The sequence below is a fragment of the Pseudophryne corroboree genome, chromosome 11, assembly GCF_028390025.1.
Source record: "Pseudophryne corroboree isolate aPseCor3 chromosome 11, aPseCor3.hap2, whole genome shotgun sequence".
Taxonomy (NCBI): Eukaryota; Metazoa; Chordata; class Amphibia; order Anura; family Myobatrachidae; genus Pseudophryne; species Pseudophryne corroboree.
In genome coordinates, this window is record NC_086454.1 from 256,668,828 (window position 1) to 256,689,356 (window position 20,529).

Consider the following 20,529-nt stretch of genomic DNA (forward strand, 5'->3'; position numbering starts at 1 on the left):
GGAAAAGAAGACGAAAGAGTAAACCCTGAGACAAGTAACATACTGCAATATTTGTGCATCTAACAGACAGAAGGAAGTGGATCTATTTGTGGTCCTATAGAGGATGCATTAACAGCCTTGCAAAGTCTGAGTACAGCAGGATTTACTTTCGCTTAGTATCCCATTGGAAGTCATTACCTCTATTTTATTTCAATGCTGGTTTTTAGGATTATCAGCACAATTATTCTCTCAATCGATCGGGAGGTCGTTTTGGGCCTGTACTTAAATGGCAGCAAAGGCTCCTGTACGATTCAGGTCTGCGCGGGAGCTTGCCCTCCGGGGCCGTTTTGCTCGGTAAGCCTCATGTGAAGCAACTGAACAAAATTGTGGCAACCCAGACTAAGTAAGAGTAATAAAATCACAGTAAATAGCTGCAGTGCCAGAAGTAACAATGCATCATAATAAGGGCTTATTCCACTTTCAGCCAACATAAAGGTGTGAATATGCTTAACTTTCTGAAAGCTCAACTATTTCACTACTTCAATTGAAGAGATTCACTGGCCTATAAAATGAAGCAACGGTATACTATTCTGTATTCGCAATGACACACTGCATCGTAATGCAGCCAATTCAGGTTTACTGGCAATCTACCAATACTACACACTCCAATATAAGTATTCTGCTGGTATTCTAATTGTGATCTGCTCCCATAAATATCTGTATCTAGGTAATGACACTTGTGGGCAGATTCAGGTGAGCACACGATCCCTGCTGGAAGCCCATGATATGTGTGACAGCCTAATACCCAGATGTGCGTGCCAAGTAAGACATTGCCTTTTTATGCTGGCACGTCTGTGAAGTGCAAGGAAAAATAAGCAAAGTTCCGCACCTACAAATAGATAAGTGGAATGGCCTCCCATCAGAGGTGGTAGAGGCTAAGACAGTAGAGCAGTTTAAACACTCATGGGATAGACATAAGGATATCCGTACAAAGAAATAAAGATCAAAAAGGGTTTGAGATAACAATATGGTTAAAAAAAAAAAAAAAATAATAATAATTTACTCACCGGTAAATCTATTTCTCGTAGTCCGTAGTGGATGCTGGGACTCCGTAAGGACCATGGGGAATAGCGGCTCTGCAGGAGACTGGGCACAACTAAAAGAAAGCTTTTGGTCTAACTGGTGTGCACTGGCTCCTCCCTCTATGACCCTCCTCCAGACCTCAGTTAGGATACTGTGCCCGGAAGAGCTGACACAATAAGGAAGGATTTTGAATCCCGGGTAAGACTCATACCAGCCACACCAATCACACCGTATAACTCGTGATACAATACCCAGTTAACAGTATGACAACAACTGAGCCTCTCAACAGATGGCTCAACAATAACCCTTTAGTTAAACAATAACTATATACAAGTATTGCAGACAATCCGCACTTGGGATGGGCGCCCAGCATCCACTACGGACTACGAGAAATAGAATTACCGGTGAGTAAATTCTTATTTTCTCCGACGTCCTAAGTGGATGCTGGGACTCCGTAAGGACCATGTGGATTATACCAAAGCTCCCAAACGGGCGGGAGAGTGCGGATGACTCTGCAGCACCGAATGGGCAAACTCTAGGTCCTCCTCAGCCAGGGTGTCAAACTTGTAGAATTTAGCAAATGTGTTTGACCCCGACCAAGTAGCTGCTCGGCAAAGTTGTAGAGCCGAGACCCCTCGGGCAGCCGCCCAAGAAGAGCCCACCTTCCTTGTGGAATGGGCTTTCACTGATTTAGGATGCGGCAGTCCAGCCGCAGAATGTGCAAGCTGAATCGTACTACAGATCCAGCGAGCAATAGTCTGCTTTGAAGCAGGAGCACCCAACTTGTTGAGCGCATACAGGATAAATAGCGAGTCAGTCTTTCTGACTCCAGCTGTCCTGGAAACATAAATTTTCAGGGCCCTGACTACGTCCAACAACTTGGAAGCCTCCAAGTCTTTTGTAGCCGCAGGCACCACGATAGGTTGGTTCAGATGAAAAGCTGATACCACCTTAGGGAGAAACTGGGGACGAGTCCTCAATTCTGCCCTATCCATATGGAAAATCAGATAAGGGCTTTTACATGACAAAGCCGCCAATTCTGATACACGCCTGGCTGAGGCCAAGGCCAACAACATGACCACTTTCCACGTGAGATATTTCAATTCCACGGTTTTAAGTGGCTCAAACCAATGTGACTTTAGGAAATCCAACACCACGTTGAGATCCCAAGGTGCCACAGGAGCCACAAAAGGGGGCTGAATATGCAGCACTCCCTTATAACAAAAGTCTGAACTTCAGGTAGTGAAGCCAGTTTTCTCTGGAAGAAAATCGACAGAGCCGAAATCTGGACCTTAATGGAACCCAATTTGAGGCCCATAGTCACCCCTGACTGTAGGAAGTGCAGAAAATGGCCCAGCTGAAATTCCTCCGTTGGGGCCTTTCTGGCCTCACACCACGCAACATATTTTCGCCAAATGCGGTGATAATGGTTTGTGGTCACTTCTTTCCTAGCTTTAATCAGGGTAGGAATGACTTCCTCCAGAATGCCCTTTTCCTTCAGGATCCGGTGTTCAACCGCCATGCCGTCAAACGCAGCCGCGGTAAGTCTTGGAACAGACAGGGCCCCTGCTGCAGCAGGTCCTGTCTGAGCGGCAGAGGCCATGGGTCCTCTGAGATCATTTCTTGAAGTTCCGGGTACCAAGCTCTTCTTGGCCAATCCGGAACAATGAGTATAGTTCTTACTCCTCTTCTCCTTATTAACCTCAGTACCTTTGGTATGAGAGGAAGAGGAGGGAACACATAAACCGACGGGTACACCCACTGTGTCACTAGAGCGTCCACAGCTATCGCCTGAGGGTCTCTCGACCTGGCGCAATATCTTTCTAGCTTTTTGTTTAGGCGGGACGCCATCATGTCCACCTGTGGCTTTTCCCAGCGGTTTACAATCAGTTGGAAGACTTCCGGATGAAGTCCCCACTCTCCCGGGTGGAGGTCGTGTCTGCTGAGGAAGTCTGCTTCCCAGTTGTCCACTCCCGGAATGAACACTGCTGACAGTGCTAACACGTGATTTTCCGCCCATCGGAGAATCCTTGTGGCTTCTGCCATCGCCGTCCTGCTTCTTGTGCCGCCCTGTCGGTTTACATGGGCGACTGCCGTGATGTTGTCTGACTGGATCAGTACCGGCTGGTTTTGAAGCAGGGGTCTTGCCTGATTTAGGGCATTGAAAATGGCCCTCAGTTCCAGAATATTTATGTGTAGGGAAGTCTCCTGACTTGACCATAGTCCTTGGAAGTTTCTTCCCTGTGTGACTGCCCCCCAGCCTCGAAGGCTGGCATCCGTGGTCACCAGGACCCAGTCCTGTATGCCGAATCTGCGGCCCTCTTGAAGATGAGCACTTTGCAGCCACCACAGCAGAGACACCCTGGTCCTTGGAGACAGGGTTATCAGCCGATGCATCTGAAGATGCGATCCGGACCACTTGTCCAACAGGTCCCACTGAAAGGTTCTTGCATGGAACCTGCCGAATCGAATTGCTTCGTAGGAAGCTACCATCTTTCCCAGGATCCGCGTGCAGTGATGCACCGACACCTGTTTTGGTTTTAGGAGGCCTCTGACTAGAGATGACAGCTCCTTGGCCTTCTCCTCCGGGAGAAACACTTTTTTCTGTTCTGTGTCCAGAACCATCCCCAGGAACAGTAGACGTGTCGTAGGAACCAGCTGTGACTTTGGAATATTTAGAATCCAGCCGTGCTGTTGTAGCACCTCCCGAGATAGTGCTACCCCGACCAACAACTGCTCCCTGGACCTCGCCTTTATCAGGAGATCGTCCAAGTATGGGATAATTAAAACTCCCTTCTTTCGAAGGAGTATCATCATTTCGGCCATTACCTTGGTAAATACCCTCGGAGCCGTGGACAGACCAAACGGCAACGTCTGGAATTGGTAATGACAATCCTGTACCACAAATCTGAGGTACTCCTGGTGAGGATGGTAAATGGGGACATGCAGGTAAGCATCCTTGATGTCCAGTGATACCATGTAATCCCCCTCGTCCAGGCTTGCAATAACCGCCCTGAGCGATTCCATCTTGAACTTGAATTTTTTTATATATGTGTTCAAGGATTTCAAATTTAAAATGGGTCTCACCGAACCGTCCGGTTTCGGTACCACAAACATTGTGGAATAGTAACCCTGTCCTTGTTGAAGTAGGGGCACTTTGACTATCACCTGCTGGGAATACAGCTTGTGAATTGCCTCTAACACTGCCTCCCTGCCTGAGGGAGTTGTTGGCAAGGCAGATTTAAGGAAACGGCGGGGAGGAGACGTCTCGAATTCCAGCTTGTACCCCTGAGATACTACTTGAAGGATCCAGGGATCCACCCGTGAGCGAGCCCACTGATTGCTGAAATTTTTGAGACGGGCCCCCATTGTACCCGGCTCCGCCTGTGGAGCCCCAGCGTCATGCGGTGGACTTGGAGGAAGCGGGGGAGGACTTTTGCTCCTGGGAACTGGCTGTATGCTGCAGCTTTTTCCCTCTACCTCTGCCTCTGGGCAGAAAGGACGCGCCTTTAACCCGCTTGCCCTTATGGGGCCGAAAGGACTGTACCTGATAATACGGTGCTTTCTTTGGCTGTGAGGGAACATGGGGTAAAAATGTAGACTTCCCAGCTGTTGCTGTGGAAACGAGGTCCGAGAGACCATCCCCGAACAACTCCTCACCTTTATAAGGCAAAACTTCCATGTGCCTTTTAGAATCTGCATCACCTGTCCACTGCCAAGTCCATAACCCTCTCCTGGCAGAAATGGACATTGCACTTATTTTAGATGCCAGCCGGCAAATATCCCTCTGTGCATCTCTCATGTATAAGACTGCGTCTTTAATATGCTCTACGGTTAGCAATATAGTGTCCCTGTCTAGGGTATCAATATTTTCCGACAGGTAATCTGACCACGCAGCTGCAGCACTGCACATCCATGCTGAAGCAATAGCTGGTCTCAGTATAATACCTGTGTGTGTATATACAGACTTCAGCATAGTTTCCTGCTTTCTATCAGCAGGTTCCTTTAGGGCGGCCGTATCCAGAGACGGTAGTGCCACCTTCTTTGACAAGCGTGTGAGCGCTTTATCCACCCTAGGGGATGTTTCCCAACGTGACCTATCCTCTGGCGGGAAAGGGTACGTCATTAGTAACCTTTTAGAAATTACCAGTTTCTTATCGGGGGAAGCCCACGCTTCTTCACACACTTCATTTAATTCCTCAGATGGAGGTAAAACTACTGGTAGTTTTTTCTCTCCAAACATAATACCCTTTTTTGTGGTACCTGGGGTAACATCAGAAATATGCAACACATTTTTCATTGCCTCAATCATGTAACGTGTGGCCCTATTGGAAGTTACATTAGTCTCATAGTCGTCGACACTGGAGTCAGTATCCGTGTCGACATCTGTGTCTGCCATCTGAGGTAGCGGGCGTTTTAGAGCCCGTGATGGCTTTTGAGACGCCTGGGCAGGCACAGGCTGAGAAGCCGGCTGTCCCATATTTGGTATGTCGTCAAACCTTTTATGTAAGGAGTCGACACTGTCGCGTAATTCCTTCCACATAACCATCCACTCAGGTGTCGACCCCGCAGGGGGTGACATCACATTTATCGGCATCTGCTCCGCCTCCACGTAAGCCTCCTCATCAAACATGTCGACACAGCCGTACCAACACACCGCACACACACAGGGTATGCTCTGGCAGAGGACAGGACCCCACAAAGCCCTTTCGGGAGACAGAGAGAGAGTATGCCAGCACACACCAGAGCGCTATATAACACAGGGATTAACACTATAACTGAGTGTTTTCCCTTATAGCTGCTTATATATATATATTGCTGCGCCTAAATTTAGTGCCCCCCCTCTCTTTTTTACCCTTTTGATGCTTGAAACTGCAGGGGAGAGCCAGGGAGCGATCCTTCCAGCGGAGCTGTGAGGGAAAAATGGCGCCAGTGTGCTGAGGGAGATAGCCCCGCCCCTTTTTCGGCTGACTTTTCTCCCGCTTTTTTTTATGGATTCTGGCAGGGGTATTTATCACATATATAGCCTCTGGGACTATATATTGTGATTTTTTGCCAGCCAAGGTATGAATATTGCTGCTCAGGGCGCCCCCCCCCAGCGCCCTGCACCCATCAGTGACCGGAGTGTGTGGTGTGCATGAGGAGCAATGGCGCACAGCTGCAGTGCTGTGCGCTACCTTGTTGAAGACCGAAGTCTTCTGCCGCCGATTTTCAGGACCATCTTCATGCTTCTGGCTCTGTAAGGGGGACGGCGGCGCGGCTCCGGGACCGAACGATCGAGGTCGGGTCCTGTGTTCGATCCCTCTGGAGCTAATGGTGTCCAGTAGCCTAAGAAGCCCAAACTATCTCCAATCAGGTAGGTTCGCTTCTTCTCCCCTTAGTCCCTCGTAGCAGTGAGTCTGTTGCCAGCAGATCTCACTGAAAATAAAAAAACTAAAATATACTTTCTTTTCTAGGAGCTCAGGAGAGCTCCTAGTGTGCATCCAGCTCAGCCGGGCACAAGATTCTAACTGAGGTCTGGAGGAGGGTCATAGAGGGAGGAACCAGAGCACACCAGTTAGACCAAAAGCTTTCTTTTAGTTGTGCCCAGTCTCCTGCGGAGCCGCTATTCCCCATGGTCCTTACGGAGTCCCAGCATCCACTTAGGACGTCAGAGAAAAAGGAGGCAGACTAGATGGGCCAAGTGTTTCTTATCTGCCATCAAATTCTATGTTTCTATGTTTACAACACCCCACGCAACATTCTTGTTTAAGAGCCAGTAGAAATGAATTGTCCCTGTAAACGACCGACCTTATTTTAAAGAATCCTATTCTATTGAAAGATGCAAACTTTCTGTTTGCAGTAAATTTGCATTAAAAAAAAAAATCCTAAAAGGTGTTAGTTGTGAGGTTATGTAGGAGGAGAGTCGTGTTTGTTCTGTGCAGATTACGGTAATGATAAAATTGCTTCTTTTCACTCACACCCCCTAGGAGGTGTAGACAAAAATGAATGAATTAAGGACATTTATTTAGGCAATCATTCCCCATGTCATGTCTTAAGTGTAAGCATCAGGGCTATATTTAGTTATACCCCTTTCAGACAAACCAAAAACCAGTGTTTTTTACCAGTGCACGCGCATCAACCAGGGCCCTGAAAGGGTCTGATCAGGGTCCATGGCCCTGAACCAGACCAGGGTTATTCCCAGGACTTGCAACCCGGGTCAGTGCCCTGGTCTGAGTGTGAAATGTATGACGCGGGTCTAGAAAACCTGGGGTATGTCTAAAATAAATGATTTGGCGGGGCACAGTAGAGTGTGGAAATTACATCCTCTCCAAGCACCCACTGAAAGCCAGAAGACCCGGGTCAGGTGTGAAGGGTGACAACCTGGAGAATAACCCGAGTCGTCACCCAGGTTTGAAAAACTACGGCTTCAACCAATGCTCAGTCTTCCTGGTCTGAGGCGGGTTAAAGCTGGGGTCTATGTCTGAAAGGGGTACCAGTAGTAAATCCCTCTGGATAGGTCATTTGTGTACATTAGTAAAACCACATTGGGCGGAGTTGAACACATACTATTTACCAGCGGGCGGGATGCCCGCCAGAATGCCGGCAGTGGGACGAGCGCTAAGAGTCCTCTTGCAGGCTTGCGGAGGACTCGGTGGCTCGCTGTGCTCTCCACAGGATCTCTTCTCACTCTATTGGTGTCGTGGACACCCACGAGTGGCAATAGCCCCTGTGCTCCGGGATTCCGGCTGTCAGTAGTCAGGATTCCTGTGTCTGTATCCTGACCACTGGCAAATTGATTGCTAAAGATCACTAAAGAGTGATAAAGTGGAGCAACATAATCTACCAACCAATTAGCTCTTAACTGTCATTTTTCAACATCCCCTGTAACAAGGTAGTTGGAGTGGATTGGCTGGTACTAAATCTTTCCACTCTATCACTCTAGAGGGCTTAGGGCCTAATTTAAGGTTGATTGCAAAACAACATTTTCCTCTAATGGGCACTGCAGGTGGGGCAGATAAAACATGTGCAGAGAGAGTTAGATTTGGGTGGGTTATATTGTTTCTGTGCAGGGTAAATACCGGCTGTTTTATTTTTACACTGCAATTTAGATTTCAGTTTGAACACACCCCACCCAAATCTAACTCTCTGTGCACATGTTATATCTGCCCCACCTGCACTGCACATGGTTTTGCCCATTAGAGGAAAACGTTTTGCAATCAACCTTTAATTAGGTCCTTAGTACATCAGAGTGAGCAGCCATTTGATGCCCTCCAAAGCAAGCTAAATTACATTATAGCCATTTCTCTCCTAAAGCTTTGGGGTTAAGTGCTTCCGGTATGGAAACAATATGGACAATGAGCAGCAATATAGGTGCTAGCATAACTTTCTTCAACATATTTATACTATATACACCGAACAGGCTTGAAATCAAGTCTGAAAGCAGAAGAAATGTAACGCACATGGGGGACTGAGTTATAGAAATTTGGATTTATGGAGGTCACATTTTTCAGCCATTGTATACCACACACTGCGCACAGGTGTGAATGGACCAATCAGCGGCATAAGAATTTGTGAACTTATCACACTTCTAACAGGACAGAAAACCAGACGTTTAGAAGTAGTAAGGAATAAGCTACATTAGAGAGGTAAACAACAAAATGCCCGATACAATAGGTGTGTGTGGGGGGGGAGAAGGCTCCTATTCAAAGAAACTTCATCAGTCAGAATGTTATTCTATGGTGCCATGGCATCAACTTTAGTAAAAGCTTTCTCAGCATGAAAACAAGGCTCCACAGAATGCATATGCCATAGACAGCATAGAATATGGAGAGCTTTTAAGAGTTTTATAAACATTTCTTGCAAGTATTAAAGGTACTGAGAACCGTTGACTCCACAAAGCAAGCGCCACTAGGACATTTATGCAAAATATTGGGGAAAGGCAGAACCGTTACAATTTTCTGTGGAAATTGAGGATATATATGGCACCGGAATGTCAATGACACATGATTAAATCTGTGTATAGGACCTTAGGCTTTGAAAGGAAATAAAATATGTATTCTACGAACTATAACCTGTAATAATTAAGTAAAATAGATACAAAACAAAAAGCAAACTGAACGCATACATCCATTACAGATGAATAAACACCACACACAGATTGGCAAACATGTTGAAAATTCTATGCTAAATGGTCTCCTTTTATACAATCACTAGATTTGCCTACTCAGGACCGTATTATGAAAGTATATGAAAACACAGAATGGCACTTGTTACGCATTCTCGCTATGTCTTAATACCACATGCAATTACACTTTAACTCACTCGATAAGTTTTTATGTATTTCTCTAAATTACGAGAGATACCCTTTTCTTACTTAAGATCAGACATCTCCCTTCCCCTTCCAACCCTCCCCCTGTCACTCCTTTTTCCCTATTGTTTTCATTATTGCTGTCATTATTGTTTTAACGAATTTACTATGCTTGAATCCACAGCTGTAACATAACATGCAATTTATAGGTTATTGTTTTCTACTGGCTTATGCTATGGATTGTTGTCTACAACAACACAAAGTTCAATTCTTTACATTTGGATTCTTTCATTCTGATTTCATGACGATACTGCTTATGTATTGTATACACCTTTATCTTCAAACAATAAAAAATTGTACTTGAAAAAAAAAAAAAACACCACACACAGACAGACAGAATCAGTCAGGAGACAGATGCCGGAAACCCGACAGCTGGCAAAATGCCACTGGCTGGAATCCCAACAAAAGCCCCCATTTCCCATTCAGGTGGTGGTTCACGCCACCACCCAAGAAGGAATATAATAGTGTGGCGAGTGAAGCTCACCACCAAGCCTGAATGTGGCGAGTGCACTCACTGCGCTTACCGCCAGCATTCAGTCGTCGGTCTCCTGACCGCCTGTATTATATATTGGACCCAGATAGATACGGATAAATATTCACATACAATATATATATATATATATATATATATATATATATATATATATATATATATATATATATATATATATATATATATATATATATATACACACATACACACACACACACACACATATATACATACATAATATATATATATATATGTATATACATATATATATCTAAAAAAATGAATAAGATACGTTAGAGCGACCAATGGTGTTAATGAATAAAAAATAGGAGGGTAAAATTTAAAAATTTATTACTCACAGTAAAATTAGCACCAATAAAAAATAGAAACAAACCACAATAAAAAACACAATAAAAAAAATATATATACTTAAAAACAAAAAAGAAAGGTTTTGAGATAAAAAAGTCAATACAGAATTATCACCAACATATAAAAACACAAAAAACAAAAATTGTTTAGAAAAGGGTATATGTGGTAAGATCTAAGAGGACTCAATTTAGAAAGATTATCAATTAATAAGATCAACTATTGGTAAAAAATCAATTTCTTAGCTTAAGAGAAGGTAGGTATCCCCAACGCGTTTCGTCCCATCTGGACTTCCTGAGGAAGTCCAGATGGGACGAAACGCGTTGGGGATACCTACCTTCTCTTAAGCTATGAAATTGATTTTTACCAATAGTTGATCTTATTTTTTTTATTGTGGTTTGTTTCTATCTTTTATTGGTGCTAATTTTACTGTGAGTAATAAATTTTTAAATTTTACCCTCCTATTTTTTATTCATTAACACCATTGGTCGCTCTAACGTATCTTATTCATTTTTTTAGATTTCTTATAAAACGCCCTACCAGTGTTTTTTACTTAAGATATGAGCTGACGCCCTAAATATATTGAAGGGAGTGTACATTTTTAGGAGCATTTGTAATAATTCTGGTCTATATACTAGTACGTATTGTTATCGCCAATTGGCGCTGCACAGCTTTCTCTCTTTTAATACATATATATATATATATATATATATATATATATATATATATATATATATATATATATACATACATACATACATACATACACACACGTACGTACGTACGTACGTACGTACACACAAACATAGGCATAGACATTGACATGCATACACGCGTTAGAACACACACAGAACATTTAATTGTCAAAAGAAAGGTAGAACTTTAGACTGCCTTAAAGCTTTAATGGTTAAAAATAAAAAAATATGAAGATCTGATGAAAGGTAGCAATGGATTTTCTGCAACTCATGGGCCTAAGGTATAGCAATAAAAATGACATTATCTGTAAAAAATGACATGATTAATTCGTTATTCTCGCTTCAGACCCCCTACCGCTGCATTGTCCAATTACTCAGCTAACCACCTGTCAGACCTGCAAACTTAGTTTGGGATTACCTCCGAGGCAGTGCTGAGTCCGGTGCTCCGTCAGCTCGGCCAAGGAATCGAAATCCTGCTGGCAGTTAACGCAGGTGTAAATTGACTCATCCTCCAGCTCCTCTTCCTCAATCCTCTCTTCCTGGCTGGTCACGCTGTTACCATCTTCCAAACCTTGTCCCTCTCTCTCTGCCTCCCTTCCAGGGCCCCCTGCAGACACAGGAAGAACATAGAGTAAGTGTTGTCTTTCAGAAAATACCATAATTACTTTTTTTTTTTTTTTTTTTTTTTATCCATCTAACTTTAACAGAAAAGTCACTTGCTAGTCGGCAAGACATTATTAACCATTTTGATCACAGATACGCTTCAAATTGTAAATCTACAGCACAGCCATTCTATGGGAAAATACTGAGTGTTATTTTGCCATGTAGATAAATGTAAATTAATAAAAGGTAAATCCTAATATGAAATGCTCCATCTGCACAGGATACAGATTCTGAGTTGTAGCCATGAGTCTAATTATTACCACTGACGCAGGGGACATAACTACTGAAAGTAACAGAGAGTTAGCAAAACTCAGAAATCGACTTGATGGACAAGAACACAGGTATTTCTGGTTTGTTTACCATAAAACAAAATGAAAACAGAAAAGAAAAAATAAATGCTATATCATGAATAATGTATACAACTTGTCAGTTTTAGGGATGAGATTGGGGAGTAGGCCCCCCAGGGTTGGTGTGGTCTGGCTGCTTTGGAGTATCACTTTGTAATACTTAATCTAGTACTTTTGTAGCACATCATTATTTTTCTACCTAGGAAACACCTTTTAACATCCTAATTATTACCTCTTACCAATGTAACAGTCTTAACACATAGCTTCTGATTCTTATTTATGTAACCCTAACGCTTTAACCTCTTACTAGTGCAGGCCTGGCCAACCTGTGGCTCTCCAGTTGTTGTTAAACTACAAGTACCAGCCACAGGTTTAGAATTCCCTAGTAGCAAAATTGTGGCATGGCATGTTGGGACTTGTAGTTTCACAACAGCTGGCCAGGCCTTGGGGCTATTGGCCTGTTATGACTTGAGGGGTCCCGTGCCCTGGACTTGAACCTTAGTGTTAAGGACCCATCAGATGAAGCCACCTGGCCTCGGTTGGTGGGCCCATATATTTTTGACCAAAATTATAATAAGCACTTCAATTTTGCTCTATGTGAGACTGCAGAGTTTATTACAATTATTCTGATTAGCAGTGCTTAGTACTATAGAGTGTGCGGTATCCGGACTCCAGGTCGACAACTAAAAAGGTCGACACACCTTAGGTCGACACACCTTAGGTCGACATGGACAAAAGGTCAACAGGAACAAGGTCGACATGGAAAAATGTCGACATGAGCTTTTCACGATTTTTTTCTGTTTTGGAACCTTTTCATACTTAACGATCCACGTGGACTACGATTGGAACGGTAATCTGTGCCGAGCGAAGCGGTAGCGTAGCGAAGGCAGCATGCCCGAAGCATGGTGAGCGAAGCAAGCCATGCGAGGGGACGCGGTACACTAATTGGGGTTCCCGGTCACTCTACGAAGAAAACGACACAAAAAAACACATAAAAAACTCATGTCGACCTTTTTCCATGTCGACCTTGTTCCTGATGACCTTTTGTCCATGTTGACCTAAGGTGTGTTGACCAATTGGCGTCGACCTAAGGTGTGTCAACCTTTTTGTTGTCGACCTGGAGTCCCAGACCCAGAGTGTGCATCTGCATTTTCTTTTTTTGTGTGGAACTACAAGTCTCAGAATGATAGCACCTTTTTATGTTTGGAATTAAGGTGTACAGTCCAAGGTCCCCCCATATATCAAACTGATTAACACCAGACAAGTAGCCGTTATTTCTTTAGCGCATTAATATTGACTGAGGGACTGAGCTGGCGGGAGTGAGTAATTTGTACGTATACCATAAACAGAGGCTTACTAAAAAGGTATATACAAACAACAGTTCCATATTTCTCAAAAGATATATTAAAGCCCCATAGCACTACCATATGGTTACCCAGCAACATTTCACATCCTGCATTGTATTCTATGGCATGCCGTAAAGGGACAACAGTCAAATCAGAGAACTTGAAAATAAATAAATGCAGAGTGAAGAAACCTAAATAGGTTTAACCAACCTGAGCAGTAAAAAATAACAAAAGCAAAGCAGACATACACACACACACACTGTATTCCTCTCAGCCCTGTGTAGCAATCTTGTAGTGGTCGAACCCATGTGATATCCACAGTTTGAGAGCAAAATTAGGGCAAGATTTATAACTACAAAGAACACTAGATGTCCCCAGTCTGCTAGGATGGGAGGAGCATACTAAATGTGGGGACTGGATGTATGACCATTCCATGGGGGACAAATTATTATTCCTGTCCTCTTCCCTAGTTCTAACATAAGGGCCTATTGAGTATAAAAGGCCCATTGCCAATAATTTGCTCAGGTTGGGGACATCTGATTCGAAAAATCAGAAGCCCCCACAATACTTACTGCAGCAGATTCTGCTGCTAATCTGTAGTGGTGGCATTTACACAGTGCTTGTATGCAAGCCTGATCAGTTTGGATCTCTCTTCGAACCCTGGAGCTCCTTCCAATACGTTGGAACAGGCCAACAGGAAGATGGCATCAATTCCTTCAAGCAAACTCCAAAAACCTTTGTTGAATATGGTGCGGCCACGTCAGGACTCTAATATAAATCAATTGGGGAGGGAGGGTTAGAATTGGCCACCCCTGGGGAGGGTTTAGGCTGCATGAAGAGGTGTGGGGTAGTAGGTCTAGGCACCACCAGGGAGGGTTAAGGATAGTCTGCGGGGGGGGCTTGGATTTAAGCAGGGAGGGTTAGGGGGGCATTGTGGGGAAGTATACTTACCTTCCCTCTGTCTGGATTCTCAATATCAGGATGCCGCTGTCAGTATTCTGGCCGCCAGTTCCCCGACCGCTGGCATTTCAAACCCAACCCCTTCCTACTAGCATGGCATAGAATAGGTCACTATAGCCCATATAAAAAGGATCACATTTATAGTCTATGAAAAGGATTGAATGCCCAATAGGCATCGGAGAATCAGCAATATTGCTATTGACTGTGAAAAAGCTGCATGTCCTGCACATTCACCAACACTCATTAGGTTCCTCCAAATGGGACCACATTTTTTAGGGGACTATCACAATCTCTATGCCTGGGTCAAACTCAGAGGGCATGTCATTTTAAATGTGACAAGAGGCCCATGGGTCAAAACATACAATAATAGCAGAACTTCTATGTAGGGTTATTGTAGCTACAGTTTTACTTTAAAGTATCAACAAAGTCTTGCTCACTCTGCTGGAACGAGTTTTTTTCTCTGCAACAAGCCGCAGCCATAATGATACAAAACTAAATGATTTGTTCAGCCTTACAGCTAATGGTGTTTGCCTCCTATGACTTACAACTTAATAAAATTGATCTCTCCACAGCAGCGGGCTTAAGAGCTAGGGCTATCCTTGAAACAAGAAAATTGTCTAACGTTACCTTCTTATGACCTCTCAAAGTTCCGACCTCTCAGACCCACATGCTGACTGTTTGATGTGGGCAGAGAGCTAAAGCAGCGCAAGAGAGATACCGGAGGGGCCAGTTTGGGCTGCAGTTATCCGAGATGCAATAGAACAGGAAGGGCAGTGTAACACCCTGGTTCATGAGTATACCTAAACAGCAGCACAAAGTGCCACCGGGCAGGAGAAACATTTCTGACCGTAAAGGGAGCAAGGACAATAGTGTATAATAACCAATTCTTTGTTAACTCAATAAGACTATCAATTGTAAATGCAGATCGACTAGCGTGCAGGTTATTCAAATCTGGTAGCCAGGATCTTCTAAATTCAGAAACAGAAAGGGAAACAAATTGCTGGTTCTTTATTATGGTATCCAGATGATAGATCTACACTGCCTAGTTAGACAGTCAATAGGTCTACATGCATTAGGTCAAATGGAACAAAAGGTCGACAGGTCCGAAAGGCAGACAGTGCTAGAGGTCAAAAGGTACAGTCGACAGGTTCAAAAGATCGACATGACAATGGTAACTTTTTGGGGGTTTTCACATTTGCTTGATTTACTATCCACGTGGATTACGTATGGAAACGGTAACCTGTGGCGAGCCCAAAGCATGGCAAGCAAAGTGAGCCCGCACGGTCTACGTTTCTACTGGTCACAGAATGTGAAATACACAAGATGTGGGCAATAAAAACCATCAAAACAATGTGTCGACCATTGTCATGTACACCTTATGAACATGTCGACCTTTATCACTGTCGACCTACTGACTATCTAGACAGTGTAGATGTTCTATACTACACCCCTCTATTAGACTGGTTTTATTTTATTTCTTTAACTCATCAATTTGCAGATATAACCTTAAGGCCCCAATACATCTCTGACTGTCCCGATACCCCAATGGTCGGGATCAAGGAATTTGGCATTTTTAACATGTTTAATTTCCCTGATTGTCCATCGCTGGTCTTTGACCAGCAAAACAAAAACCTTTGTCATTAACAAAACACCAAGTGATGTCAATGAAAATATCATGTAAAAGCATACCACCACAGACTGGATCAAGCAGCAGTTACAATTGAGTAAAATTCAGGAAAGAATCTCTCAAATTCAGACAAGAACATTTTGACAATTTAACATGCGTATAGCAATAGGGAAAACAGAATATACAAACTGTGACCTGATGCGCTCGCTACCCACGCTAAGTGATCACAGATTGGGTTTGGGTCTCACAGGACCTGGCCAATAGCGGATTCCCTATTACCGTCAGTAACGGCCTGTTACTGACTCCACCCACTGTGCAGTGGGCGGGTATTTTGCCATCACGATAAGGCTCCTGCCATCAGCACCTGAAACCGTGTTTCTCCTCAGGCTCCTACCGTCGGCACCTGAAACCACTTGCTGCTGTGTATTCCAGGATATGCTGTGCCACACCTCCTGACTAGCACTGGATGACCAACACTAGTCACTGGCAGGGGGCGGAGTTTGAGACACTGGGCTTAGAGGTTAGATAGATAGATAGATAGATAGATAGATAGATAGATAGATAGATAGATAGATAGATAGATAGATAGATATATTATAGCTCAGGGCTCACAGCCCTCCTTTTTATCTTACTTCAACACACAATACCTTTTTGTCTTTACCCAATTAAGTTAGGTGCATGTACACATTTAACTTTATCCACCATTGACAGTGGGGAGTGGTCACTCCTCTGTGCCTAAGCCCACATGGCGTGTTAGGACCAGCCAGGTGCCAGCTCATCTAGTGGAGTTGGCAGTAAAATACCTTCTCAGCTTTTTGACCTGTTTGGGACCCCATTAGGACGCAGTCTGAAGAAGCATGACAAGCCAAAGCTATAATAGGAAGCAAATACGTTTTAACTGAACAGCACTAGAATGTTATGTACAGGTGAAACTCAGAAAATTAGAATATCGTGCAAAAGTTAATTTATTTCAGTAATTCAACTTAAAAGGTGAAACTAATATATTATATAGACTCATTACATGCAAAGTGAGATATTTCAAGCCTTTATTTGTTATAATTTTGATGATTGTGGTTTACAGCTTAAGGAAACCCCAAATTCAAAATCTCAGAAAATTAGAATATTACATAAAACCGATAAAAAAAAAAAAAAAAAGGATTTTAAATACAGGATGGTAGCAAACTCGCCTGACCTGAACCCCATAGGGAATCTATGGGGCACTGCCAAGAGAAAAATGAGAGACATGAGACCGAACAACGTAGAAAGCTAAAGGCCGCTATTGAAGCATCCTGGTCTTCCATAACACCTCAGCAGTGCCACAGGCTGATAGAATCCATGCCACGCCGCATTGAGGCAGTAATTCATGCACAAGGTGCCCAAACCAAGTACTGAGTACATATGTATGATTATACTTTTTAGAGGGCCGACATTTCTGTATTTAAAATCCTTTTTTAATTGATTTTATGTAACATTCTAATTTTCTGAGATTTTGGATTTGGGGGTATCTTAAAAGGTGTAAGCCACAATCATCAAAATTATAACAAATAAAGGCTTGAAATCTCTCACTTTGCATGTAATGAGTCTATATAATATATTAAGTTTCACCTTTTAAGTTGAATTACTGAAATAAATGAACTTTTGCACGATATTCTAATTTTCTGTGTTTCACCTGTATGGCTTATAGCTGAAAACTTCCGTTTTGGGGTTTGCATGTCCTGAAAACTGTGAATTTGCAAAACCGTTCATGAAAAGTTTAGGCGACATCAGTAGGTCTAGTAGTGATTGCACATCTAGATCGTACAGAGAACCATGAAAAGTGGTGGGATACTGTATCCTTATATATGGGAGAACATTATACTTCTTAATTAGTTTGTTTTTCACAAATGTACTTGTCTTAAGGGAAATTGTGAAACAGCAATATTTCCTAGCACTGGAACACGTTTTCCATGAGCAAGCAATCTGCCTTTATCTATGGGCGTATAATGTAGGAAATCACTTTAGCATGTTTCCAGACAGAGCATTTGTTGGCAAATGACATTTTTATTAACCTTTATTTGCATAATGCTAATATATTAGAATTGTACGATAAGTGTTTAATCACAGGCAATAGTCCCTGCCCCAGTCCTGCTTAGTTATAATTATCCACCACACAAAAACATTCACCTACTGTAGCAGCATGTTTTTGGGACTGTGAAGGGAAATCTGAGGACCCAGTGTCCACACAAAAAAACAAATTCCAGTCGAACAAAAGGGGATGGATTAAATTCTCGTAATGGACGCGATTTGCTGTCCCGCAACTTACATTCATCTACACTGCCTCGTACCCCATAGAGGAGTGCTGGAAAACTTGCGATTCCGGGGCTACCGTAACTGAACGGGTGTGGTATGGAAGGTAGATAATAACTAGGTCGACAGTGTCTAGGTCGACCACTACTGGTCGACAGCAACTAGGTCGACAGGGTTTCTAAGTCGACGGGGTATATAGGTCAACAGGTCGACATGAGTATGTTTTTTGGTGTCGTTCTCTTCGTAGAGTAACCGGGAACCCCAGTTAGTGCACCGTGTCCCCTCGCAGCTTCGCTCTGCACAGATTACCATTCCAATCATAGTCCACGTGGATCGTTAAGTATGAAAAGCTTCAAAAAAAAAGAAGAAAAAAATCATAAAAAACTCATGTCGACCTTTTGACATAGAACATGTCAACCTAGAGACCCTGTCGACCTAGAAGCCCTGTCGACCAATAGCGGTCGACCTAGATAGTGTCGACCTAGAGACCAGATCCCAACTGAACGATATATGCCTGGCTACACATTGGGGCAGATGTATTAGGCCTGGATCGGTAATAAAGCAGTGATAAATAGAAGGTGATAACGCACCAGCCAATCAGCTCCAATATGTAAATTGATAGTTATCACCTTGCACTTATCACTGCTTTAATCACTTCTCCAGGCTTAATACATCTGCCCATTGTGCGGAATTGAATTTCCCATAGTGCCTAGGTTGGAATGGAGTATACGCCCACAGCACTATGAGGCAGCAATATCAACCCACCCTACTATGTGAATATTTATTTATGAATAGGGAAAGAGAGTAACTTGCCATGTGCTTTAGAAATATAGCCAGAAGCAATCACTCACACTGTGACAAACATCTGGTAACATCTACTGAGCAGGACTATACAGTATCATTATTTAGTATGCACATTTCACAGGGAAGGGCCCCACAGGTAAAGGTTATCGTGCAATGTGTGGCTATTGGGACATGTAGTCGGGTAACGCAACTGTGGAATTTTTGGTGCTCCTCAGGCTTTGTGGGTGTAGGACATGACGGGGGATAGCAGAGCATACAGAATTGCTGGGCATTGTGTAAAGTGGCCGCAGTTACACGTCACCACAAGCAGTCCTGCTACTATATATTTACACCTCAGGTTCCGAGAGGCCTTGAACATGGGTAGGGAGCCATCATTAACTTCATTAATGGATTGGTTCTTATTAGCCCACCAAAGTAGCAACTAGATGCAGCGGCACCTACCCAACAAGGGTAAGTAGTAACCCAGGGAAAGGGCTCAACAAGCCGTATACAGCACTATTAAGAGGTATAAGGGAATATGGGATCAAACCACAGTGTGGCAGAGTCAGTCACACGTGAGGTTCCGCTCATAGCTTGCATTTCACTTATTGCGCCCAGTAGCCCGATTCTGCTTGCACCTCCATAGGCTGAGAACCAAATCAGCGTTCCGAGATGATGCAACACAGAAAGCCATTCAGCACTTAGGAGAATTGGCCTAACCGTACAGTACACAGCTCATTTTGATGTATTTATAAGTAAGGAAGTTAATTGTGACATATCAATATAAATGAGGTACAAAAAAAAATAAAAACCCACATGGAAAAAATGGCCTATTAAGGTTGATTTAAGCTATAAGACACTAATGGCACCTTCAATGGAAAAAGAATCTGATTATTATACAGCACATCTACATTAATAACATTTAACACAAGAGGTAACATTTTCCAAACAGTTCTATTGCCGGAAGAAATGCCATGAAGTTACTGTAGCTTTTACCCTTTAGCTTTTCATAGCTCTTTCCTGTTTTTTTGGTACTTTAAACCATAGGAAACTGTACTGAAGGACCCCGAACACTGGCCAGGAGTAGGCAGATGTGGATATTTTGACAATAAGGGGTCTATTCATGAAGCAGGGAAAAGACTGGAGAAGTGAGCCAATGGAGAAGTTGCCCATGGCAAGTAATCAGTGTTGAAGTAACATTTATACAGTGCGTTCTATAAAATGATACGTAGCAGCTGGTTGTCATGGGCACACTTTTCACTGCTTCATGAATAGACCCCCAAGAAGAAAAAAAAAAAAACACAGAACAGAAGCAGACTACTGTGTCACATGACTTCCTTTGCACACTGTGGTGAGACATGCAGCACAGCCAGAGGAGGAGGAGGAGAAGTAAGCACAGTGCATTCTCCACCGCATGCTCTCTAGCCTTCCTCTGTGGGGTGTGTGAGTGGCACGTAGGTAGAAACCTAAATCCATGTGAAATTAGGGTGTTCATTTAGGTTGGAGGTCACGGTGTTGCATTTTGTAACAAGTGGAAGTCTCAGTCCAGTT

General features: G+C 43.3%; 1 protein-coding gene across 1 annotated transcript in view; it reads right to left on the bottom strand.

The window, feature by feature from the left end:
- ZNF423 (zinc finger protein 423) overlaps positions 1-20,529 on the bottom strand; it is a 416,823-nt gene that overhangs the window by 316,417 nt on the left and 79,877 nt on the right. The window contains exon 3 of the mRNA XM_063945343.1: positions 11,385-11,573. Coding sequence (XP_063801413.1) covers positions 11,385-11,573 — 189 coding nt within the window. The remainder of the gene's footprint in view (positions 1-11,384; positions 11,574-20,529) is intronic.